Source organism: Crinia signifera, chromosome 7 (genome assembly GCF_055691185.1).
Source record: "Crinia signifera chromosome 7, ASM5569118v1, whole genome shotgun sequence".
NCBI lineage: Eukaryota > Metazoa > Chordata > Amphibia > Anura > Myobatrachidae > Crinia > Crinia signifera.
Genome location: NC_139223.1, coordinates 29,891,181 through 29,917,461, shown reverse-complemented (window position 1 = coordinate 29,917,461; position 26,281 = coordinate 29,891,181). Strand labels below are relative to the sequence as shown.

General features: G+C 50.7%; 2 protein-coding genes across 2 annotated transcripts; one reads left to right on the top strand and one right to left on the bottom strand.

The window, feature by feature from the left end:
• Nucleotides 1-1,045: 1,045 nt before the first annotated feature.
• On the bottom strand, nucleotides 1,046-16,114 carry LOC146020002 (uncharacterized). Its single transcript, XM_083152737.1, has 2 exons — nucleotides 1,533-16,114; nucleotides 1,046-1,386 (listed from the first exon to the last, which is right to left on the bottom strand). Exon 1 carries the CDS (start codon nucleotides 10,145-10,147, stop codon nucleotides 6,803-6,805), a length of 3,345 nt encoding a protein of 1,114 aa, XP_083008863.1. The 5' UTR covers nucleotides 10,148-16,114; the 3' UTR covers nucleotides 1,046-1,386; nucleotides 1,533-6,802.
• Nucleotides 16,115-17,550: 1,436 nt separating this feature from the next.
• Nucleotides 17,551-18,784, top strand: LOC146021136 (cyclin-dependent kinase 5 activator 1-like). Its single transcript, XM_083154936.1, has one exon. It carries the CDS (start codon nucleotides 17,551-17,553, stop codon nucleotides 18,529-18,531), a length of 981 nt encoding a protein of 326 aa, XP_083011062.1. The 3' UTR covers nucleotides 18,532-18,784.
• The last annotated feature ends 7,497 nt before the right edge of the window (nucleotides 18,785-26,281 follow it).

Sequence of the window (26,281 nt, the reverse complement as noted above, 5' to 3'; positions counted from 1 at the left end):
CCCATCATCGGACTCTGAAAGGAGCCCTGCAAGCAGCGAGATAGGAGGACAGCAATGAAAGAGTGCAAAGATGATATCTCACAGGGGTGTTCTATACCGCACCATACCATATTACAGCGATAGTTCCTCTCACCTGCATAACCTGTATGCTGCACTGGGCTGATATCCAGGCGCGGAGGGGAGGAGATACAAGGACGAGGAGCTGTGCCCCTTGGCACTCCGCTAGAGATGAATGTGGAATCTCTCCTCTGATCTATGGGACCTGTTACGGGAGAACCAGATTAGGTTCATGGGGTGCGGCCAAATCACCTGCAGCCAGTAATGACCACTCTACGGATCCACTTACCAGTGCTGGAATGGATGGCAGAGGGTAAAGGACCATTTACACTCGACTGGCGGGAAAACGTTGAACCTCCACCAGGGATGAAGCTAGGAAAATAAAATAAAAATTGTCTTTTAGTATATAAGTAAAGAAAAACTAGCAGGCTAATAACAATTAAAAGTTACCAAAAACACACATATAAAATAAAAGGAGCACATAAATAAAAAAAATAAAAAAATATTACCTTCTAACTGGAACATCGGGGGCCGCTTCGAAGTCCAAAATAAAAATGGCGTCCCCAGCAGTGATCACACTCTGCTGATCTGGGGAGAAGTCCGCTTGCTGCACAGGTTCCGAGTGTCCGATGAACACCTGAAAGGGGGGAGGAGCCAAGATACAGGGACGTGAATGCACAGATGCATCATGGGAGGACGATAAACCATAGCAACCACAGAATGACACCACAAAGAGGAGAAACCAGACAGCGTTATTTGGTCACGTTACCTGTGGGCGGGTGATTCCAGCCAGACTATAGTTCCAGACTTTGATAATTCGGTCCCCAGCAGTCAGCAGTTGTCGTCACTCACTGCCAGGGTGTAGCAGTGCTGTTTATGTACTTGTGTCACCTGAGGAAGATCAGAGGTGTCACCTACATGTGGGACATCACCACAACAACAACGGTTTTACCAAACACCTGTAAATCTGGTTCTTTATTTACCCAACACTGACATGCGGATAGACAGATGTACCACCTGAGTCTGCTGCTTCTGAGATATCCAAAATGTAAATGTGTATTTATTACGATCATTTACCGTTGGTCTCCTGGCAAAACGCGTAACCTGCTGCAGTGTTTATGTAGACCAAAGTGCTAAATCTGGTGTTTTATGGTCTAGAACCCTCACCTCTCTGGTGAGACGTCCGGTCTTAGGATCCAGCCACAAGATCTTGTTGCCGGAAGTGGAGACCAGCAAGTGATAGGGGCGAAGCGGGCTGAATGCGAGGCTCAGGGCACAGTCCAGCTTAGTGCTGCCTAGATCCAGGATGCTGACATCAATGCGCAGGAGCTGAAATAACAAGAACAACAAGTGACGAGGAGGCAGAGAGAACCGGCTCTTCCAAGAGAGCTCCTGCTACAGAAGAGGAGGACGAGGTGTACTGGGGTCAGAGGGCAGACACTAAACTGGGCTTTAGGCCAATGTTCTTGAGGTACCTCATCTAATGACCGGCCGTGCATGACAGTCACGGTGTACTCGATAGGTCCGACGAACGCCAGGAGACATCCGTCCATGCTCAGCGACAGAGACTGGGGCCCCTGCTCGGAGTTCTTGTACACCACGTTACCTGCGCATTAGACAGTGTTTAGACCTTTGCGGCCTGACAGAAGAGAAGGGAACAGAGGATATAGGGTACGTCAAGGAGAGGGGTGAAGAGAAGCATTTGGATGATCAAGAAGGATTCCGGCTTCACAGCACTGGGGCAATGTGACGGGTCACATGTATTGCGCTGTGTAATATGTGAGCGTCCATCTAGCATCCCTTGTGTGTGGGATTGTCTTATAGGTAAATTCAACTTTGTCACAGGCATACGTGCAGACTATCTCTCTCTGCTGTAACATCCACATGCTTTTGAACTCTACTGGGTACATTTGCAAGCAAGTGTCTTCACTGCAGAACATTGCATCCCTTGTGTGTGGGATTGTCTTATAGGTACATTCAACCAAATATCTGATCTATGTAAATAACAACAGTACCTTGCCTGTGTGTAGTGAGGCATGTATTTTTTATTCTAAAAGAGATATAGTATCCTGGAATGCCAGAACTGTTTTTGTAAGCCACTTTTATTGCTCTGTATAGCAGGGGGTGGGGACTGAGGGTGTAGATTCCAATTATTGGAAATTGGGAAGAAGGCATTGTTAGAGTATCTTAGTTCTCATTGCATACGGCTGTGGCCATAGTTTAGCTGTGGCCCTGTATTGAATGGGACCGTTTTAAAGTGGGAAAACAGAGTCATAACTACGAGCGTTATACCTGCGTTGCACCGAAGGAAAACTGAAGGCAAACTACTACAAATCAACAAAAACACACATGGACTGCATTGATACCTCAAGAGTATGTAATTCATCTCCAATATGCTCTCTTTATTTCTGTGTTATGCAAACTCTTGTATGATTTGAAAAGTTCTGATGTAATGAATTGATTGTAATTGTTATTACTTGTTTGGGGACGTTGTTCAGTGAAGCATAGTTTAGTGTTGCATTCTGCCTGATGTCTACTCAAACACAGTGCAAATTATCTCCTTTGACCATTTGGCCGTTAGTGTTCAGGTGTAGCCTGACCTGAACAGACTCATATATTCTTAGAATTAGTGACCTGCAGCTTTTCTGAACAGTAAAAAATAAAAACAGACATTGAACAACATCATCAAACAGGTAATTTCAACTTTAGATTTCGAATTTGTACTGTATGAACATGGCTAGGAATAACAGATGCACAGGCAAAATTTTTAAAACTATGTGTGCAAATGTGGTGCACCGGAAAGGTCGGCCAGTAACCCTCTGTATTACCTTGATACTGGAGCTGGACAGATGTCTTCTTTCTTCTTGGCGGCTGAGACAATAAACAGGCTGAGGGTATGCTTCAAGGGTGTTTATTAACCGGAATACCCGTAGTCTGAGGTAGGTAACCAACTTACTTGTCACAGGTAAAACACTCACAACAATGTAACAGCATATATTTGGCAAACATTAACAATGTCAGTATCGCCTCAAATAAAGTGCGTATGCAACCGGGCACTTGCTAACAGTTAGGTAAACCCGTATAATTATACTCCAATACTTAGGTTAGACTCCGGTACTTAATTAAAGGTCCTCTCGCCGTGACTGATCCACATAAGGCGCCCAAGGGATTATATTGGTTGCCCTTTGTTGTTACCTTTACAATACTCTCCTAGAAATAATTCACGCGGACACCTTATCTAAAAATAAGACTCAGACAACCATGGCATAAGTTTAAAATGGTCAAGTTATTTATTTAGGTGGTATGACCCTTGTTAGTCTATCAAAGGGATGGCCAAGACAGCACTTGAGACCAGCACCAGTCAGAGGTGTATGTCAATGGCAGCGACTGCTTCGCTCCAATCTAACAAACACACCCCTTACGTAAGGTACAGCCTGCACCGTGACTGCTCCCCGCCCCCTCTAAGGTAAGGCGCGGACACCTCAAGGAAGTGCCCACCGTCCCCGCTCATTTCGGGACTCGCCCACCGTCCTGGCAAGGGGGGGGTAATACCGCACGGTGACCACCTGACACCTCACCCGACTGCTGGTCGAGAGCGCCTTCTCGCCGATTTTTTAAACTAAATTAAATTTAACCGAATTGTTTGGACAGCCCGAAGGCAATGAGCACCAGAGAGAGGAAAGAAAAGAAGGGATGGGAGGGTGGGAATCCGGATTCCAAGAGGAAGTTCCTCCCCCAAGCTGGACCCTATATACCCCCCTTAAGCTACCTCCCCTCTGGGTGCTGATTGGCCCATAAGCACCACATGCTAACCTGTCTAAGAATTACACACAGCTCTGATGCTGCATGTGTATCTGCGTTTAACCCCTAAATCCCCGGGCTCTTAACTGCACTCTGGCTTATGCAGCCTTCGTTTTGCCTAAGGCGCCCAAGGGATTATATTGGTTGCCCTTTGTTGTTACCTTTACAATACTCTCCTAGAAATAATTCACGCGGACACCTTATCTAAAAATAAGACTCAGACAACCATGGCATAAGTTTAAAATGGTCAAGTTATTTATTTAGGTGGTATGACCCTTGTTAGTCTATCAAAGGGATGGCCAAGACAGCACTTGAGACCAGCACCAGTCAGAGGTGTATGTCAATGGCAGCGACTGCTTCGCTCCAATCTAACAAACACACCCCTTACGTAAGGTACAGCCTGCACCGTGACTGCTCCCCGCCCCCTCTAAGGTAAGGCGCGGACACCTCAAGGAAGTGCCCACCGTCCCCGCTCATTTCGGGACTCGCCCACCGTCCTGGCAAGGGGGGGGTAATACCGCACGGTGACCACCTGACACCTCACCCGACTGCTGGTCGAGAGCGCCTTCTCGCCACTGCCAAGGCTCCCCAGACCTAACAAGGTCGCCCGGGACCAGGCCCGCCACCCCTTAACTAGACCTAATGCCTTCCTATTGCCGAGTCACGCCAGAAAAGATGTCGCCCAGGAAAATTTCCATGCCCGCGTCAGACAGGTGGACCCCGTCTGACCTATAAAGGTGGGCCGACTCCCTAACTATCGTGGGGTGCCGCACTGCCCTACCCCCCATGGCGCTCACCCTCCTGGAAACCGCGTGGTTCACCTTTCGCCTTGCCCTATCTATGGCAACTGCATTCCTGCAGCCCCGCCACTGAAGCCGGGGGACGATATCAGACCACACTAACCGCACTCCTGGCCAAAGGGCCGCAATGCGCTCCAGGTCAGCCGTTATGCTACACATGAGTGAGAGCCCCGTATTTTTAACCAGGTCGTTGCCCCCTAGATGTATAATCAATGTGTTGGGGGGACCTGAACTGCGGGCCTTGGAAACCAGCAGGCTAAAAAGCCCACCCCACTGAAGTCCCCTAACCCCAAACCACTGCACTGAGTCAGCTCGTAGCAAGCCTAAAGCTCTGGAGGCCATGGGATGCCTGGCCGCCCAAAAAATATATGAGTGGCCCACTACCCAAACTCTCCCCTGATGTGATGAGGAAAGGGAAAAGGCTGAAAAAGAAAGAACCTAACGTTAACATCATATATTATACACTGTAACACAACCAGAATACAGTAAACAGCCCAAGTGAAGGTGAAAAACTTAAAAAACCTCCGGTGAACTTTGGTGACAGCCGAATTGAATTAGTTCTATCTCGGAGGAAAAAGTAAAAAATTCACTCCACACCGTCGATTCCCGAACGCTAGCCGTTCCAGAACCGATTGTAAACTTACGTTTTTGGGCTGGCGCAACAGGCGCATTCTACAACTTATCTACTTTATCTAACTTATCTACTTTATCTAACTTATCTACTCTTATATATTTCCTATAAGCCGATGACTTCCACCTCCCTACCTTCTGTATGGCAGAGGGTGGAAGCCCCGCCGCCGCTGCGCATGTTGCGGCCCCTATGCGAAAGGAGTGTGTCCCATAATCCTGAGCCCTCAGGCCTATGCCGGTCAAGCACCGTCTAAACACAGCCCCGAACTGAAAACGGGTGAGGGGCACACCATCTGTGTGCACCAAAAACTGTATGGCTCCAACCGGCCTAAGAGACATGTAGTCCCTGCACGATGCTACAGGACAAATGGCTTGGTTCACACTGGATCGCAGGGTGGCCCAACTACCCTTTCCCAACTGGTCTGTTTTGGATCTCTGTATCCTGCACAGGACGTGGTCCTCATGGAGAACCACGTCCTCCGACCTGAGACCAGACTGGGCCTTCTTGCTCGCAGCTACCAGTTCCCCAATCCTGAATGCCCCGAAAAAGGCGAATGTAAAGGCCACCTTCAGGAGCGCAGCCTCGAAAGGGTTATCAGCCACCTTATCCAGATTTGCCACTAGCTCCCCCAGCATGCGCTCGTCTATAGGCCGCCGAGTGTCAGGAGGCACTGGCCGCTGCTTAGCCCAGCCCCTCAAAGCCTTACTTAATACAAAAGAGGCTGTGGGATCTTGCTCCCCTCTCAGCCTGCTGTGGAAAGCTATACCCGCCAAAGCCGCCGTCATAGCCGACTTTGATCTGCCTCTTACATAATGGCCCCATACGAATGCGAGTAACCGGTCCTCGACCGACTTACCGCTATTGTCAGGCGCAGACTGAAAATCTTCCCAATCCCTCCAGGCCGCCTCGTAAGCCCTGCGGGTTGAGGGCGCCAGTGACAGCAGTGCCAAACCCTTCATGCCGATTCTATGATCTGCCATACAAGATTTGGACACCTAAGCCCCAGGGGTGACGCTTCAGGAGCAAGCTCCCGAAACTTTGTAAACTGAAACCTAGACAGGGCGTCAGCTACAGTGTTTTCTATGCCTGGGACATGTCTAGCCCTAAAATGTATATTGTACCTCAGACAATGAAGCACCAGGTAACGCAGCAACCTGAGGGCCTCAGGGGAAGCCGCCCTCTGATTGTTAATTGCGTGTACCACCCCCAAGTTGTCACACCAGAACACTATGTTCCGATTTGCCAATTCCGCTGCCCACAGCTGCACTGATACTATGATGGGGAACAGTTCCAGCAGCAAAAGATTGACCGTGAAACCCCTGTCAATCCAAGACTGTGGCCACCGTGAGACGCACCATTCCCCTTGGAAATAAGCCCCAAATCCCGTGGAGCCAGCAGCATCTGTGAAGAGCTGCAGTTCCTTGCTGGATTCGGGCTCCGTGGGCCATATAAGCTCCCTATTAAATTGCCCCAGGAATGTGGACCACACTTCCATGTCGTCTCGCATTTCCCGTTACAGCCTGACCGTGTGGTGGGGGTCCCGAACCCCCGCCGTGGCCCTCTCGAGCTTGCGGCAGAATACCCGCCCCATGGGAATGATGCGGCAAGCAAAATTAAAGGACCCCAGCAGGGACTGTAATAGTCTCAGCTGTATCCTCTTCTTCTGCAAGCACTCACTTATTAACCCTTGAAGCTTTGTCACCTTATCCTCGGGCAAGCGGCAGCAACCCGCAGCCGAGTCTATTTCTATGCCCAGGTAAGACAGGACCCTGGTGGGTCCCTCCGTCTTATCCGCAGCTATAGGGACCCCCAGCTCCTCTAGCAGGGAAACCGCCCGGGATAATATATGGGCGCACGTGCCGTCGTCTCCTGGTCCCACAAAGAGAAAGTCATCCAGGTAGTGGGCTACGCCCGCACAGCCTGTACTGCTCTGTATGCACCAGTGCAGGAACGTGCTGAATTTCTCGAAGTAAGAGCAGGAGACAGAACAGCCCATCGGTAAGCACTTGTCTATGTAACAGCCTCCATCTAGCCTAAAGCCCATGAACCTGAAGGACTTAGGGTGTAACGGGAGGAGCCTAAACGCGGATTCAATATCCAGTTTGGCCATAAGTGCTCCCTGGCCGAAACCCCGGACTATGCCCAGCACCTCGTCAAATAGCTGGTACTGCACACTACAGAACTCATCCGGGATGGCGTCGTTTATAGACGCCCCGTGGGGGTGTGACAGGTGCTGAATCAACCTGTATTTACCCGGGGTCTTCTTAGGGACCACCCCGAGAGGGGAAAAACACATATCAGGGAGGGGGTTCCCTTGGAAGGGGCCCGCCATCCTGCCCAGGGCCACTTCAGCCTGGACCTTCTGGCGGACCACCTCTGGAAAATCCCTGGCCGACTTGAGGTTCCTAATGCAGGAAACTCTGATTCCGTCAGGGATGGGGAGGGGAAAACCAAAACTAAACCCGTCCAATAAAAACCTAGCGTCAGCCCTGTTAGGGTACGCCATCAACCTACGGGCCAGGGCGTCTACCACAATTGGGGAAGGGGCCCTACTTTCCGCCAGTGCCGGCGTCCCCGTGATCCCCACCTTTGGCTGCTGACCTGCAGGATTTGGAGGGGTGCCCCGCCCCCCCGCAGTTACTGCAGTCGTGACGGAAGCGGCACTTTGGCCCCTGTCACATTTGCCCTCATTGTACGCAAAGCACTTCCCTTTGCCGCCGGCTTTAGACCCGGGTTTGGCCGCAGGAAATGGCTTCCTACCCGATGTATCTGAGCTATGCTGCCCTTTGCCTATGACCTCGAGCCATATCTCCACGTGCTTGCAGCCCATGGGCATGACCCTTGACCCGGCGTGGGCGAGGCGGAACTTCTCGTCGTAGTTCCGCCACGCCAGCCCCTTATAATCTGTGTACGTCTCGTTCACAAGGAACAGGTAGCGTAAGACGTTCACGTGCTCCCCAGGCCTTGTGCTCAGGTAACAAGAGGAGAATATTAAAAAGCCCTTCAGCCAATTGTGGAAGCCTTTAAAGGCCGCCTCGCTACCACTTCCCGCTTTCTTGGCTGCCTCAAAGTCTTTTTTCATGTCGACTGTCAGTGTAAAGAAGTCGACAAACTTTCCCCTTTTTATTTTGTCCTTTACACCCTTACGCAGGCCCCTGGCCATGGCGGTGTTGGTGCAATGGACCATATCGCCCGCTGCGGCAGCTACTTCAGGATCCGCCTCTTTCCTAGCCCGCTTAGTGCCACCCACTTTTTTCGCAACCGCGCGTGCAACCATTTTAGCAAACTTGCGCGGGCGCTTGGGGGACCCAGACTCGTCACTACTGGCTGAGGAGTGAGAGGAAGAGGATGCACACTCTGAAGTATTGTCATTCTCACCATCTCCAGAAGCTTCGCCTTGGACCACGGGATCCGCCTGTGCCGTGGCCCCTGTCCCTGCGGAAGTGGATGCTTCTGCCCTTGACGTGGATGCAGGGGTCTCGGTCGACCTGGGGGCCGGAGCCAGGACCCTGGGTATGGCTGGAGCCGTCACCGGTGTTGGCGGTCTGGATTCCGGGGCCCTCCTGGACCTTTCTGCGTCCTCTTCCTGGGACGATCCCCTGAACATGCCACTCCTGCCTCCGACAGAGGATACCTCGGGAGATAAAGGTGCAGTGTTAGGACCATATCCTGAGCCCGTCACCCTCACAGACCCTCCCGCTGCTGTACCAGAGCTCCCCAGGCCCCCAGTCGCATAAACCTGGTTGACCTGTTGAGCCTGGGCATACATGTTTGGGTGCGTGTAAGCCGCCCCCTGAAAAGCCTGCTGCGGCACCCCGGGGCCCTGCTGTTGTGGTGCACCAGCACCCTGCCATGCTCCCCCGAAATACCCCCCGGGAAACCCTCCACCTGCCCCCGCTGTTTGGGGAAAGTACGGGAAAGGGGGCTGCTGGGACCCTGTATAGGGCCCGTATTGTGGGTTGGGCATGGGGTACCCCGGGTAACCCCCCGTATTCGGACCGGGAAAAGCCCACTGCTGTTGCTGCTGCACGGGGGGCTGCATGTATGCGTGTTGACCCGCACCAAAACCCGCGTGGCCAAACCCCTGGTGTCCCCCCTGCCCCGCCGGGGCCCCGGCGAAGCCCTGAGAGGCCGCGGGTAAAGGCTGCTGGCCTTGATGCCATTGCTGCTGCGGGGCCTGCCAACCCTGGAAGGGGGGGGCACCGCCATCCATCCGGCCGCCGACGAAAGCGTCCCCACGGCCACCGTCCCAGCCCAGGGGGATGAGAGAGCCTCTCCCCGTGGCCAGTATGTTTGTCAGGGAAGCCAGAGGGCCCTGATCCGCACTGCGCTGCCCACTTGCATTCATCCGCAGGGGGCTCCATGTGGGGCCCCCTGTTATGACCTGCAGAGGACTCCCTGGACCCTGCACTAGTGGGGTGCTAGCCCTGAGGGGCACCTCCCCATCTCCCCCGCTGAGTGACACCCTCCCAGCGCTCACCCCGCTGCCTGAGGCACGCGGGGTACCCATAGGGGTCTGTCTACCCCGCACTGGCGTTGAAACGCCAGCAGATGGCGCCAGAGCGCTGTCCCCAGCAGCGCTACTCACTGCTGGGTGCTCACCATGTGCTGCTGGCGCAGCGCGCTCCCCGCTCCCAGCAGAGCCCTGCTGAGCTGGGGAGACGCTTCCCTGCGGTAGGGACCCCTGTCCCCCAGAGGTAGAACGCGCAGGAGACGGCGCGCTCACCCGCGATGACGCGGTTGCGGCCGTCCTGCTGCCTCCCCTGCCTCCCCCGCGCGCTGGTACAGTCACCAGCGGGCGGGCTGCGTCTGCCAACCACCTAGGTGGTGGGGCAGATCTCTTGGGGCGGCCGGACATACTTGCAGCTGCGCGAGTGAAAACAGGCCTAAAAACAAGTTAAAAGGTACTTAGCTTCGCGTGCTGCACTGTGTGAAATCCGGATTCCAAGAGGAAGTTCCTCCCCCAAGCTGGACCCTATATACCCCCCTTAAGCTACCTCCCCTCTGGGTGCTGATTGGCCCATAAGCACCCCATGCTAACCTGTCTAAGAATTACACACAGCTCTGATGCTGCATGTGTATCTGCGTTTAACCCCTAAATCCCCGGGCTCTTAACTGCACTCTGGCTTATGCAGCCTTCGTTTTGCCTTAGCGCTGTTATGTTACGTGCAAGCGGCACAGGTACTATTTCACGTGGGCAAACCCAAATCTACGCTCGGATGTGAATCAGCCAGACAACTTGAGGAATACTCTAACACTTCTCTCGCTAAAAGTCACGAGAATACTCAACACAATTGCACTTCAATATACCTTGCAATCTAAATCACGTTAACATTAAACCACATAAATATTGCAGACAATATAAATCACTTCAACATTAATCCCACAACAGTGTCACGTGACTGGGTACCCAATGAGTGTGTCTTTAACCACTGCCTCTGAGGCAGGCCTGTGCACAGGCCTAGTGTTGAAGTCTGTTAGAGGCCTCTATTCCGCTACTGCGCAGTCCGTTAGAACCTAAAACAGTCTCCCTGGTTGGATACAGGTGACACGGAAGGAAAAATGTCCTAAATCCAGAAAGCACTTAAGTCTCTGCTTGAGGATTGGCAAGGGAAGTTCCTGATTTGAGCCACAAGATGGCGCTGTAGGGTCTCTATTAAGAAAATGGCAGTACTCTGCTTAGTGGGGTGCCTGGTTTTTACAGTACAGGGGTCAGGTCCTTGTAAGGGGTTCTCAGTGGCTGAGGATCTCTGTCGCTGTCCCTCCGCTCCCACACTATACTATCTGGGTCTGTGAGTCACTGTGCTGACCTGTGAAGGGGGTGCAGCCAAGACTTGTGGTCAAGAGTATGGGGAGGCAGTATCTGGTGTGCTTGCCTGCGCGGGCCTTGGAGGATCAGGGTGCATATGCGTGGCACTTACTGTTTGGATGCGGCACCTGCCATCCCGGATAACTGCTGGGCTCGTGTGGGTGCAAGGGGATTCCTCCTGGGGCCTCCTGCACTATCAGTGCTGCGGTGCGGGGCCCCGGAGCGTCCCGCCAGCTGCTGGGACCCTGGTCCGCTTGTCACTGCGGTTGCTGCGGTGGGGTCGGCGCCGGGCAATCTGTCCATCACCGCCGGGCCTCAGGTCACTGTGCGGCGGCTGTGGGGATCGTGCGCCTCTCTCTCTGGCTGCTGCCGGGGGCTCCTTGATGACGCGGCTCGATGCTGCGGCTGGTCTCTCGCGCCGTCGGGTCTCCTCCTGGCTCCCGCCGTCCGTCACACGTGCCCGGCTCAGCCTCTCTCGTCTCTGCCGGACTTCTGCTCGCTTCACACGCTGCCCTCTGACTTCTCTCTAGGCAGCTCCCGCACGCACGCTGCCCAGGTCAGTGCTTCCTTCCCTCGCTCTTTTTGCGTGCTGGGGCCAAGGAACACCCCTCTCTCCTCTCGCTCCCGGTTACTCCAATCATGGGGCATCTCCTCCCCTCTTCCTTTCGCGCCCTGCTTCAGCTGCAGGATTAACCCTGTGAGGCCCTGCTGTAATGTGACTGCCTGGGATACGGTTGCCTAGCAACTCTTCTGTGGGGTACTACATGGCCATGTCTTGGGGCAGCACCCCAGAGTACACACAGGGTCTGGGGTGTCACACAAACGCTAGAAGTCTAGGAGACAAAATTCCTGATCTAATTGCAATAATGACAAGGGATGACCTAGACATTGTGGCTATCACAGAGACATGGTGGAATGAGAACAATGGCTGGGACGTAGCTATACCAGGATACAATTTATTTAGGAAGGACAGAATGGGAAGAATCGGAGGAGGGGTAGCAATGTATGTAAAGAAAAACATAAATGCTACTTTAATACAAAACATTGAAGAAAAAACTGAGGCCCTTTGGGTGACCATAGAAATGGGGGAGAAGGACATTAGTCGTACTGGGGTCATCTATAGGCCACCAGGCCAGGGGCAGGATTTGGACAGGAGCCTATTGCTTGATGTCACTAAAATGGCTTTAAAGGGAGAAGTCATAATCATGGGAGACTTTAATCTACCTGATGTGAATTGGGAGGAGTCTTTTGCAAGATCATCTACAAGTGGCAAATTTCTAAATTCCCTACAGGGAGCCTCTCTCAAGCAATTGGTGAGGGAGCCTACTCGCAAAGACTCAATATTAGATTTAATACTCACAAATGGTGACAGGATATCAGACATATATGTGGGTGAGAACCTGGGATCCAGTGATCATCAAGCAGTATGGTTTAGTATCAAGGCAGGGTCCAACTCCAGTCACACAAAAACTAAGGTGTTGGATTTTAGGAAGGCTGACTTTGCAAAAATGGGGAGATGTTTAAGCGACTCATTAGCAGATTGGAGGAACGTGAAAGGAGTGCAGGAGAGGTGGAAAAAATTAAAAAGTGCAATACTAAAGGCAACGGACCTTTGTATCAAAAGGGTTAAGAAAAGTACCAGGAAAAGGAAGCCAGTGTGGTTTACAAAAGAGGTATCAACTAGTGTAAAAGCAAAAAAGATGGCCTTTGGGACATACAAGCAGACTCAAAATAATAATGACAAAGAAGTGTATCTTGCCAGATGCAAAGAGGCTAAGAAAGTGATCAGGCGTGCCAAGGCACAAGCTGAGGAGAAAATGGCTCAGTCGGTAGATAAAGGAAACAAAACTTTTTTTAAGTATATAAGTGAAAGGAGAAAATCAAATGGAGGTATAATAAGACTGCGGACCGACACTGAGAATTTGGTGGAGGGAGACAAGGCAATTGCAGATCATCTAAATAATTACTTTTGCTCTGTATTCACTATAGAAGGAGAAGGGAAGGGACCACAGTTAAGTTGCAAGGACATTCAGAAAAATAAGGTAGATGGAGGTACATTTACTAGGGAGAAAGTCCTAACAGAACTTTCAAGACTGAAAGTGGATAAATCAATGGGGCCAGACGGAGTGCATCCAAGGATACTAAAAGAACTAAAAGATGTGTTGGTAGCGCCATTAACAGATTTATTCAACCAGTAACTAGATACAGGTGCAGTTCCAGAGGACTGGAGAAAAGCAAATGTAGTTCCACTGCACAAAAGCGGAAGCAAAGAAGAAGCAAGTAACTACAGACCAGTGAGCCTTACATCAGTAGTAGGGAAAATAATGGAAACACTATTAAAAGAAAGAATAGTGGAATATCTTAAATTAAACAATTTACAGGATCCAAAACAGCATGTTTTTACTGCAGGGAGATCGTGCCAAACAAGTCTTATTGACTTTTTTGACTCCGTGACCAAAATACTAGATGAAATGGGGGCTGTAGATGTGGCATATCTAGACTTTAGTAAGGCATTTGACACTGTCCCACATCGCAGGCTGCTAAATAAACTTGAAAGTGTGGGATTGGATTATAAAACAATTAAATGGATAAGAACCTGGTTGCAGGATAGGAAAAAGTTGTCGTAAATGGAGTGCATTCTATGGAGGGACATGTTACCAGTGGAGTACCCCAGGGATCTGTACTTGGACCAGTGCTCTTTAATATCTTTGTTAGTGACATTGCAAATGGTATTGAAGGGAAAGTATGTCTTTTTGCAGATGATACAAAGATATGCAACAGAGTAGACACACCAGGAGGGGTAAATCAAATGACTGATGATCTAAGTAAACTTGAGAATTGGTCAAGAGAATGGCAACTACAGTTTAATGCTAAAAAATGCAAAATTATGCACTTGGGACTCAAAAACCCAAAGGCTTAATATAGTATCAAGGGTACTATAATGGAAACTACTGAGGAGGAAAGAGATCTAGGAGTCACTATTTCAAGTGACTTAAAGGCAGGGAGGCAATGTAACAAAGCAATGAGGAAGGCTAGTCAGATGCTTGGTTGCATAGTGAGAGGAATCAGTAGCAGAAAAAAAGACGTAATAATGCCACTTTATAGGTCATTGGTACGACCTCATCCAGAGTATTGTGTCCAGTTCTGGAGACCATATCTTCAGAAGGATATAAATACATTGGAGAGTGTACAAAGAAGGGCAACTAAAATAGTTCATGGCCTACATCACAAAACTTACCTAGATAGACTAAAAGATCTTAACATGTATAGTTTGGAGCAGAGAAGGGAAAGGGGGGACATGATAGAAATCTTCAAATATATCAAGGGTTTTAACATAGTACAGGTGGGAAATTTTCTTCAAAGGAAAACAAGTAATAAAACACGAGGACATGCACTGAAACTGGAGGGAGGTAGGTTCAGGGGAAATGTTAGAAAGAATTACTTCACAGAAAGGGTAGTGGATAAGTGGAATAGCCTCCCATCAGAGGTGGTAGAGGCTAAGACAGTAGAACAATTTTAACATGCTTGGGATAGGCACATGAATATCCTTACAAAGAAATAAGGATTAAAAAGGGTTGAGTTTACCTGAAGGGTAAAAAAGGGGCAGACTAGATGGGCCAAATGGTTCTTATCTGCCGTCAAATTCTATGTTTCTATGTCATCACTCACCAAGCACCCGCAGAACATGCTGTTCCTGGTGTCCGATGCTGTAGAGAGCCAGAGATCCCGCAGTGCAGGCACTGTACATCAGCCCGCCATCAGGAGAGAAGAGAAGGCCAGTAATGGCACCTCGGTGCTGCCTGGTGTACAAACAGATCAATAGAAAATACTGTCATGATGGGAGTGACTGACAGCCGCCCGTCATCTGCTCAGGATGTAATGAAGGGTCTCCCGCTGAGCACCAGTGACAGTACGGGGTCTTTTCGGGAAAGTACATTTCTATTAAACATAGGACAAATATTGGGGATGATTCTGGTTTACTCCCAATTGTGCGAGTTCGGCCCCGTCCCGGTGCTCTGGGGACCGCGCTTGTGCTTGGTCTATTATGCGCATGTGCCGCCCCCTTTGCGGATGGATTCGGTGACTTACATAGTCGCCGAGCTGTATGCAAGCTCGCAAGTTTGCAGCTTACCAAGCCAACCTTAATGGGGCCCATTGTACCAGGAGCCACACTTCTTCATACATGGGGTAGAAGCAGTATCAGTGCACATAATGGTGCGGATACCGCGTCCCCCCCATAACGAGCCTTCTTACATCCACCCCGTTGTCTCTTCCATCCAGCACAGCTACACCCCGACCAGGAGTGAGAAAGCCGCACTTACTTGTGTTCCTGCTGCATAGTGGTAGCCGTCACATCAAAGTATCTCACCACCCCGCTGCTGAAGCCGCAGGCCAGGGCCTGCCGGGCAGGGTGAAAGGTCACAGCGCACGGAGTCTCCTCATTGGCTGTGAAGTCATACAGCTGCAAACACACACAAGAGCAGAGAATAAATTGTACACTTTGCGGATACATAAGAGAGACCTTTTATCAGAGACAATGGACCAAGGGGTAGAACGCTTTCTCCAGGGCATTGTCACTTTAACCAATAGGATTGTGCTATTTGGGTGGAGAACCTGCTTTCTTTCAGTGTAACAGCACATTTTACTAGCATAATATTAGGGCAACATACATTGGGTCCACCACTAAAGGTCATGGATGGAAGGTTGACACAAGCATAAGACCGACAGTGTCTAGGACCACATGGGCTTTTCACAAATACCATCTACAAAGTTGCCGGCATGTTCTGTGAGCGCAATGATACAAACCGTCACACAATCCATTTTAATTCCAGGTTGTGAAGCAACAAAAATATTTTAAAAAATTCCAGGGGCGTGAACACTTTTGCAAGGCACTGTAGCAACCGAATTGGTGTATTTGGCATTAGAAAGATACAGTCATGTGACCCACTGTACAATTACCTACAGTCAGTTATTACTAATACTATATTATATGAGAAAACAGGCGCTGCCCATAAGCACACGGGCGCGGCCCATAAACACATGGGCACGGCCCATAAGCACACGGGGGCTGCCCATAAGCACACGGGGGCTGCCCATAAGCACACAGGCGCTGCCCATAAGCCCACGGGCGCTGCCCATAAGCACACGGGCGCTGCCCATAAGCCCACGGGCGCTGCCCATAAGCACACGGGCGCTGCCCATAAGCACACGGGCGCGGTCCATAAGCACACAGGCGCTGCCCATAAGCACACGGGCGCGGTCCATAAGCACACAGGCGCTGTCCATAAGCACACAGGCGCTGCCCATAAGCACACGGGCGCGGTCCATAAGCACACAGGCGCTGTCCATAAGCACACAGGCGCTGTCCATAAGCACACGGGCGCGGTCCATAAGCACACAGGCGCTGTCCATAAGCACACAGGCGCTGTCCATAAGCACACAGGCGCTGTCCATAAGCACACGGGCGCTGCCCATAAGCACACGGGCGCGGCCCATAAGCACACAGGCGCTGTCCATAAGCACACGGGCGCTGTCCATAAGCACACATGTGTCCGCCAAACACCCAATACTCAGTCAGTGCACCTTCAGTTTCTGTTACTACAATGCCAGTGGAAATAGCCATTGAGTCGCTATTATCTCAGCGTTTCATCCACAGACATGAATGATCTGCTGCTATCTCATAATAAAAGGGGAAACAATTCTAAATAAATAGGAGGAGAAGGCTAGGTTCATTACTGACTCATACCTCCCAAAATGACCCATTCCAGGAGGTACAAAATGCTCTGTATCTGGACTTCCTAGCCAGCGACAGTTGCAGCCACAGCACAGCCCAAAGTGCCAAGAGGGGTGGCACACCAACTGTCAGTGAGTCCCTGGCTGTAGTCAGTGTTTGGAGTGACAGTTGATCTTGCTCCCCTATAGAATTTTGGACCGTGCTGCAGCTGCACATCTGCAGCTGGCAAGGAAGTCCAGGAACAGAGCATTTTGTCCCTCCTGAAATGGGTCATGTTGGAAGGTATGCTGACGGGAAATAGTTTTTTTTATTTGGTGAATTTCAACTAATTAGATCTCAGATTATTCAAATGTCCAATCTAATTTTCTATCTTTTAAAAGGATTATCTTCCTTATAGGGCTCTAAATAGGGTGATAATACATTCTATATTGCACTAATTTTAATCACTGTTTGAAATTACCTAGATATCATCAGTGGCATAAATAACACATAACAATCAGCCTGTGATGTCACAATCAGCCTGTGATGTCACAATGCCCAGTGTAAGCAGAGAACACCTCTGGCTACAATCTGCTGGACTCATTTGCTGCCTTGGACTGAACCAGGAAGCATCATATACAACGTGCTGGAAACAGACCCTTATTATTGGAGTATATTCAGCAATCAGAGCCACCACAGACCACAATCAGTGCTATAAAGAACATTACACTGAATAAGAATGTGGAATTGCTTGACATTCCCATGCTGCCACAAGGCAAGCACCCCTGGTGAAGACACATCAAGTGGGGCCAAGCCCACGGCTATCGAGAACAGTGAGATAGGAAGATCTGCCAAGAGACAGTCGCTCTTCGGCCGAATGAGGCGATTTATGACTAAAAGAAGGCCGCGCATAAATGGCCAGGTTGATGTTACCCATCTTGTCAATGAGAGCCTAAAGAAATCCATCTCCTGTGTTGACTTATCAATCTACACACAGGACTCACAAGATACTATTGCCAAGAAGCCTGTCTGTGAGCCTGCAGAAGAAAAGCAAGAGTTATCACCACCAGAATGCAAGAAGCCTGACTGTGAGCCTGCTGAAGAAAAGCAAGAGTTATCACCACAGGAATGCAAGAAGCCTGACTGTGAGCCTGCTGAAGAAAAGCAAGAGTTATCACCACCAGAATGCAAGAAGCCTGACTGTGAGCCTGCTGAAGAAAAGCAAGAGTTATCACCACCAGAATGCAAGAAGGTGCAAGCATCCACCGGCGAGCTGCTGGCCTGTCTTTCGGTGTTCCTCTGTCGCAGGTGCAAGCAGCGGGTGTCACCAATACGCATTGCTGAATGGATGGTGTCTGTAGACAAATCTCTCACTGGAACCTGGCAGCCCTTTGGCTTCCTCACACCGACCAATTTAATGTTTCTGTACATGCTCTGCCGTGAAGTGATTGCATCAGAGCTGGACACCAAGCGGGAACTAATGGAAACACTGTCAACCTGTCTGTACATCTCATATTCATACATGGGCAGTGAACTAAACTGCCCAATGAGCAATTTCATAATTGACAGCTCGAGGGAAGCCTTCTGGAACCGTGTCCTCTCTATTCTCAACCTAATGAGTGCAAAAATGCTTCGCTTCCATATGGATCCCAAATATTTCATCCAGATCTTGGAGGATCTTAAAGGTGAAGGTGGAGAGCTGCTCATACAATCAGTTTAAGACAGTACAGCTCTGGCTTGGGAACCAAAAAGAGACCCACATACAGGCTTGGGAACCGAAGACAAAGAGACCCACATACAGGCTTGGGAACCGAAGACAAAGAGACCCACGTACAGGCTTGGGAACCAAAGACAAAGAGACCCACATACAGGCTTGGGAACCAAAGACAAAGAGACCCACCTACAGGCTTGGGAACCGAAGACAAAGAGACCCACATACAGGCTTGGGAACCAAAAAGAGACCCACATACAGGCTTGGGAACCGAAGACAAAGAGACCCACCTACAGGCTTGGGAACCGAAGACAAAGAGACCCACATACAGGCTTGGCAACCAAAGACAAGGAGACCCACATAATGGCTTGGGAACCAAAAAGAGACCCACATACAGGCTTGGGAACCGAAGACAAAGAGACCCACATACAGGCTTGGGAACCAAAAAGAGACCCACATACAGGCTTGGGAACCGAAGACAAAGAGACCCAAATACAGGCTTGGGAACCGAAGACAAAGAGACCCACATACAGGCTTGGGAACCGAAGACAAAGAGACCCACATACAGGCTTGGGAACCGAAGACAAAGAGACCCACATACAGGCTTGGGAACCGAAGACAAAGAGACCCACACACAGGCTTGGGAACCAAAGACAAAGAGACCCACATACAGGCTTGGGAACCAAAGACAAAGAGACCCACATACAGGCTTGGGAACCAAAAAGAGACCCAAATACAGGCTTGGGAACCGAAGACAAAGAGACCCACATACAGGCTTGGGAACCGAAGACAAAGAGACCCACATACAGGCTTGGGAACCTGAGACAAAGACACCCACACCCCTCCCCTTCCCCTTCCCCTTTCCCCCTCCCCACCCGTGGCTGTTATTGCATGGCTATCGGGCGTGGCCCCTTGGCGATGGGGTTACCAGTTCTGTAAGAATTGGTAGTGGCACAGCCACCATGGACCAACGCAATATTTTTTTAAGAAGTCTAATGCTGGGTACACACTAGACAATATTCCAGCGATAGTGTCGCTCATGATTCCCATGAACTCACTGACAAACGATATCTTGGAGAAACAAAAAATAAAATCTTCTAAGGTAACTTAAGTGGCCACATCCAGGAGTATACTGTAACTGACCATAGAGCAGGCATGTCCAAACTATGGCCATCCAGCTGTTGTGAAACTACAAGTCCCTCCATAGCTTTGCTATTAGGGACCGCTACAACTATGGCAAGGCATGCTGGGATGTGTAGTTTCACAACAGCTGGAGGCCACAGTTTGGCCATTCCTGCCATAGAGCCAGGATTGAGCTGCATGGATAGAGGACATTGGGGTCACTAACAACCTGCGGGAGCGCGCACCATTAACAATATAGTGTGTACACACTAGACAATAGGCAGCATACACACCAAGTAATATAGTGTGTACACACTAGACAATAGGCAGCATACACACCAAGTAATACACGCGGGTCGTTAACAACAACACCACAAACTGATGACCGCATACTTTACGAACTGGCTTCTACCTACATGTAATTGATGGGAGTCCCGGTATATAATACACAAACACAATTAGCGGGAAGAAGATCGCTTTATTGGGAAACTCTAAAATTAAAGGTAAGTGCACGACACTCAAAGAGCAACACGAAAAGCGTATTCTACTTTCCCCTGCATTGTGCAAGCTGATCTAATACGGCTTCTATAAGAAATGTACTGTAGCCCGCTGCATACTGCAACCTTCATGGCTGAGCAGTGGGGCAGGAGATCAGGCAAACGGAGATGCAGAAGGGAAGTCAGACAATGCAACAAGCCCAGTTACACACAGGAGAACAGGAATGGGATTGCAATTCTAGCTTTAGGAAAGTAAAATAGATGGAGGTAAAAGTTCTGCCTATTTATTAGGGCTGGATGATATAACCAATAGTGTGGCTGTGCCCTCTCATATAGGACCTAGATCAGCAGTGAGCGCAGATATGCAAACATTTTATTTTTAAATCGCTATTTACTGGTATTATGCAAGCGCTTCGCTACCTGGCACAGCACTCGCATTATAGCGATGTATTTGCTACATTTCTGCTATTGCATTGTGGGGAGGGCGTCCCAAAAGTACAAATGAAGCGGAATCAGGCCCATAATCCGCTCCTCTATTACAAGCACAAGGTCTCTACATACAACAAAACAATGACACATATCTCCACTAACATTGAACAATGCACTAAAACAGGATTTGACAACATCCAGACAGTGTTTCTGCAGGAAAAAAACATTCACGCCACCCCAGGTCTCGGTACCTATCCTGCCTGCCCCATACGTAGCCATTGCATGCCTGTGCTTGGTGTGTCACTTAGTGCAGTTGTACCCAATCTGTTCCTAGGCACCCTGGGGTGCCTCCAGGCACATGGCAATGACCAAAACAAATGATTTATGGTCACACTGATTGGCAGCCACTAACACCGGTTTTGCCTATTATTAAATGAGTGGATAGCTAGAACCACAACTATGGGGAAGGGTATGCAATAGTGTTCAATCTCGGCTGTGTTGGCAGGGTGAGGCTGTGTTGGCAGGGTGAGGCCGTGTTGGCAGGGTGAGGCCGTGTTGGCAGGGTGGGCAGGGTGAGGCGGTGTTGGCAGGGTGAGGCCGAGTTGGCAGGGTGAGGCGGTGTTGGCAGGGTGAGGCGGTGTTGGCAGGGTGAGGCTGTGTTGGTTGGGTAAGCGGTGTTGGCAGGGTGAGGCTGTGTTAGCAGGGTGAGGCTGTGTTGGCAGGGTGAGGCTGTGTTGGCAGGGTGAGGCTGTGTTGGCAGGGTGAGGCCGAGTTGGCAGGGTGAGGCGGTGTTAACAGGCTGAGGCGATGTTGGCAGGGTGAGGCCGTGTTGGCAGGGTGAGGCCGTGTTGGCAGGGTGAGGCCGTGTTGGCAGGGTGAGGTAGTGTTGGTAGGGTGAGGCTGTGTTAGCAGGGTGAGGCTGTGTTGGCAGGGTGGGCAGGGTGAGGCGGTGTTGGTAGGGTGAGGCGGTGTTGGCAGGGTGAGGCTGTGTTGGCAGGGTAGTAGTAGTACGTTTATTTATAAGGCGCCGCAAAGTGTCCGCTGCGCCGTACATAGCAAACAAAAAAACAAATTACAAGGTAACGTAGAGAGTGTGTTGAAAAATACGGTATAAATAGGGGTATAGCTGGTAGAACTAAAATCAGCATCAGTTCAGAAGTAGGTGTCAAAGTTGTCGAGGAGACCGAAGATGAAGTAGAGGAAGGGAAGAACAGGACAGAAGCACAGGTGAGGTAAAGAGGTAGGGTGAGTACGTGAGGCAGGAGGACCCTACTCATAAGAGTTAACATACTAAAAATAGGTGGGTGGACAAACGAAATACAATAGGATAAGTAGGAACGGAGGGGAACGGAGGCAGGATAGGAGGATCAAAAGAGGTTAGGAGGATGGATAGGGTGAGGCGGTGTTAGCAGGGTGAGGATGTGTTGGCAGGGTTAGGCTGTGTTGGGGCTGTGTTAGCAGGGTGAGGCTGTGTTGGCAGGGTGAGGCCGTGTTGGGGCTGTGTTGGCAGGGTGAGGCTGTGTTGGCAGGGTGAGGCTGTGTTGGCAGGGTGAGGCTGTGTTGGCAGGGTGAGGCGGTGTTGGCAGGGTGAGGCCGTGTTGGCAGGGTGAGGCCGTGTTGGCAGGGTGAGGCCGTGTTGGAGGGTGAGGCTGTGTTGGGGCTGTGTTAGCAGGGTGAGGCTGTGTTGGGGCTGTGTTAGCAGGGTGAGGCGGTGTTGGCAGGGTGAGGCGGTGTTGGCAGGGTGAGGCTGTGTTGGCAGGGTGAGGCTGTGTTGGCAGGGTGAGGCTGTGTTGGCAGGGTGAGGCGGTGTTGGCAGGGTGAGGCTGTGTTGGCAGGGTGAGGCTGTGTTGGGGCTGTGTTAGCAGGGTGAGGCTGTGTTGGCAGGGTGAGGCCGTGTTGGCAGTGTGAGGCTGTGTTGGCGAGGAATGCCCCAATAGAGAAGTTAGCAGGAGGGCCTGCCCACATTAGTGATGTCATTGGGCCCAGCCCGGGGCCCCCTATCCCCCAGCGCCGTGCCCTCCTGTAATCCTGCAGGGATCACTACAGACAGTGTCTAGATAGACAGAGAATAGGTCGACCTCAAAAGGTCGACATTCAATAGGTCAACATGAAAAAGGTAGACACGTAAAAAGATCGACATGAGTAATGCGTATGCTCGCTGGGCTCGCTATAATATTCTCCTCCTATGCAGACAGGGATTTTTAATTCATGTCGACCTTTTATGGTAGACCTATTGACTGTCTATCTAGACACTGTAGATCTAGCAACCAGATATTACAGAAGCAGAGTCCCAAACAGATTTACTGTAAGCTCAGCCTTGAGGCCCAGCCACATCCCTGGCCCATTAACCAAGCTTCAGAAGTCACACCAGGGGTGTAACTCCCAGAGGGAATGGAGACTCCTGCCTCCGGGCTCCTAGAGGGGCACCTGCTGGTTCACAGTGGGATCCTGCTCTTCCAATGGAGCTTTGTAACGCACCCTCTGCTGCTGCACAGTTACTCAGCTCTGTCCCAGGAGCATAGGCGAATCTAGGGGGTGGTCCGGGGGTGCACCCATTTTGTAGCTAAGGAAGTGGGCTTTCCAACGAGCCCAGCCCCATGTCTCTAGCCCCTTGGGAACCGGAGATACTGCCAGGCAAATCTGGAATGTTTTCCCTTTAGGATAACATGGGACCCGCTAATTCCGACCCCCACCCAGTTCAACGGCTGCCAGTTCCCCCTTCGGCATCACTGAAGCTCGAGGTTGATCTTAGTCGAACCTAAATCGCTGGGCCTTCAATCTGATACCAGGCTGGATCCATATGAGTTAATTAGTTCCAAGGATATTGAGGTTAAACCGTTTTTTTTTTTCATTTCTTAAATGTAATTTCATGACTGTTTCTCTGGAACCAAACAGCCCAGTTTCACGGGACCAAAATCATTCAAAGCCAACTCAAAAGTTCTTCAATATGATACTGGTCTCATGTAAATGGGTCAGTTGGTTCCGAAGATATAGCTGGTTGGTTAAAAAGGGGTAGGGAGAGGGGAGTGGTTGTCTCTCCCCCTCACACCAGAAAATGCAGGGACTAGGCTGGTGTATAAGGGGTCAGCCTGGGAATGTCCCTAAATGATCCTGGGACCATATTCCCGGGTAAATCCCTGCATTTTCTGTTGTGAAAGGGGTATTATTTCAAATAGCCGTGACCTGCAGTCAAGGGCGTAACTACCATAGGTGCATGGGGTGCAGCTGCTATGGGGCCCAGAGCTGAGAGGGGCCCACTTTGCCTGTCAAAGTATCATGTGCTGTATACATTTTTCAGCATAAGGTAATAAATAGGGGCCCTTACAAACTTTTGCTATGGGGCCCACATGTATCTAGTTACGCCACTGCCTGCAGTGCTCTGAATACAGCCGGGCAGCCCCCTGTTCTCTGCCCAGCTGTCAATGACTGTCACCCCTGCAGCTTCTGCTCCAATTCTTCTCCCTGCTTTCACCTCAGCCCGCCCTCCCTTTAATCATGTGGTGCCGGCGCCCGGCGTGCTCCCCCGACGTCACGCACAACAACAGTACGCACAATATTTTATTTCAAATGTCCACTCGGCTAGAGGGGACACCAGGAGGCGAGTGGGAGCTGTGCTCTGTGCTGCGCTCTCCATCTCTCCCTGCAGCAGCAGCGAAGGCTCATATAAAAATCAGAGGCGTAGCACACGCTCCGGGCGCAGTTGGGGCGCAGGACGCTGCCCCCCCTCCGCAAATGAGGTGAAGTCCTGCTGCCCTGCAATAATTAATTTCACACACGCAGGGCAGTGTGCGCCAGTGGCTGCCCTGCCCGGCGCCTACCCCCGTCTGCCCTGCTCACCTGGTCCCGGCCTGCCAGCGCGAAAACAATGAGGTCACGTCACGTGACTCACTGCTCCAGTCCAGTCCAGTCCCTATCCAAGCTGCTGCTGCTGCTCGGGCCGGCTCCCGGGCAGCGCTGAGCAGCAGAAAAAAGGAAGACTCCTCCCCTGCCTCTACACAGAATGTCTGTGCTGTGCTCCTCAAGGTAGATTTATTTATTTATTTATTTTTTTTTAATTAAGAATTGAGGGAATAATCATGGGGTTTGGTGGGGTCCGGGGAGGGGGGGATCTCTCTGGTTTCTGCTGCCACCCTGCTCTTCTCAAGGTGGATTTTAGTTTTTTACTAAAGATAAATAATTATGGGGATAATCATGGGGTTTGGGGGATTTGTGGGGGGGGGGGTGTGAATCTTTCTTATATGTGTCTTATATAGCACAGCAGATTCTGTTACAGTGTCTTATATAGCACAGCAGATTCCATTACAGTCAGTGGCGTAACTATAAATTTTGCTCCCCCCTGCTAAAAAAATTGTGGCGCCCCCCCCCCCCCCTCCCACACACAAATATATATATATATATATATATATATATATATATATATATATATATATATATATATTTTGCCAGGATGCATGTACTCACTAAGAGTGGAGAGAGACAAAAGGACAACAGAAACAGAAAAGACATGGGAGAGCGGGACAGCAGAAAGAGCGGAGAGAGAGAGAGAGAGAGATAAGGACAGCAGAGAGAGAGATAAGGACAGCAGAGAGAGAGAGAGAGAGATAAGGACAGCAGAGAGAGAGAGAGAGATAAGGACAGCAGAGAGAGAGAGATAAAGACAGCCGAGAGAGAGATAAAGACAGCCGAGAGAGATGGGGCACCAGGGGCACATTGACACACAAGGACACATTGCTTGGGCACTAGGGGCACACTGACACAGATATACATTGCAGGGGCACACTGACACACATATTGCATTGGCACCAGGGGCACATTGACACACAAGGACACATTGCTTGGGCACTAGGGGCACATTGACACACATATACATTGCAGGGGCACACTGACACACATATTGCATTGGCACCAGGGGCACATTGACACACAAGGACACATTGCTTGGGCACTAGGGGCACACTGACACACATATACATTGCAGGGGCACACTGACACACATATTGCATGGGCACACATAGTGTTGGGGCATGTGCATTCCCCCTCCCTTTCAAAACAGAATACCTCCGTGCTGGGCTGCCTGTCTGCTGACAAGCTGCTGGAGTGGACTGGTGAGAAGCATTCATAACTTGCACTGGCCCTGGAACAGCTGCTTATGAGCTATACCTGGCAGCGGTGCCTGGAGACGGCGCCTACTTCTGGTGCAATGCGGCTGCGGAGCTGGGGGACAGGAGAAGATCACCTCTGTGCGGCGACAGGGACAGATAGGGGAGCGGCGCCGGTGGGCCTTTCATTAGCAACTAGTAGTTGCTCCGTATTTATGCCCAACTCACTTTCGTAGTGTCCCGGCTGCATCTTCTCCTGCCTCCTGTACTCTGCCGGCTCGGGATGTGACGTGCTGGCGTCACACCGCGCTCTCCCCCGCCCTGCGCTGTACTGACTCAGGAGGAGTACAGCGCAGGGCGGGGGAGAGCATGGTGTGACGCCAGCACGTCACATCGTGAGCCGGCCACAGCATTGATATGGGTGGGCTGAGCCAGCCACCAGCTGACTCGACGGGCGGTGGGTGCGCAAGATTTTCCGTGCTGGATGCCGGCGCCCACACAGACAGCGCTGCCACTCGCTCCCCCAAGCGGTGGCGGTGGCTGCCTTAGTGTAGTTACGCCCCTGGTTACAGTGTCTTATATAGCGCAGCAGATTCTGTTACAGCGTCTTAT

Coding starts and splice junctions, on each gene's coding strand:
- LOC146021136 (XM_083154936.1), top strand. CDS start 17,551: ATGTGGAATTGCTTGACATTCCCATGCTGCCACAAGGCAAGCACCCCT.
- LOC146020002 (XM_083152737.1), bottom strand. CDS start 10,147: ATGTCCGGCCGCCCCAAGAGATCTGCCCCACCACCTAGGTGGTTGGCA.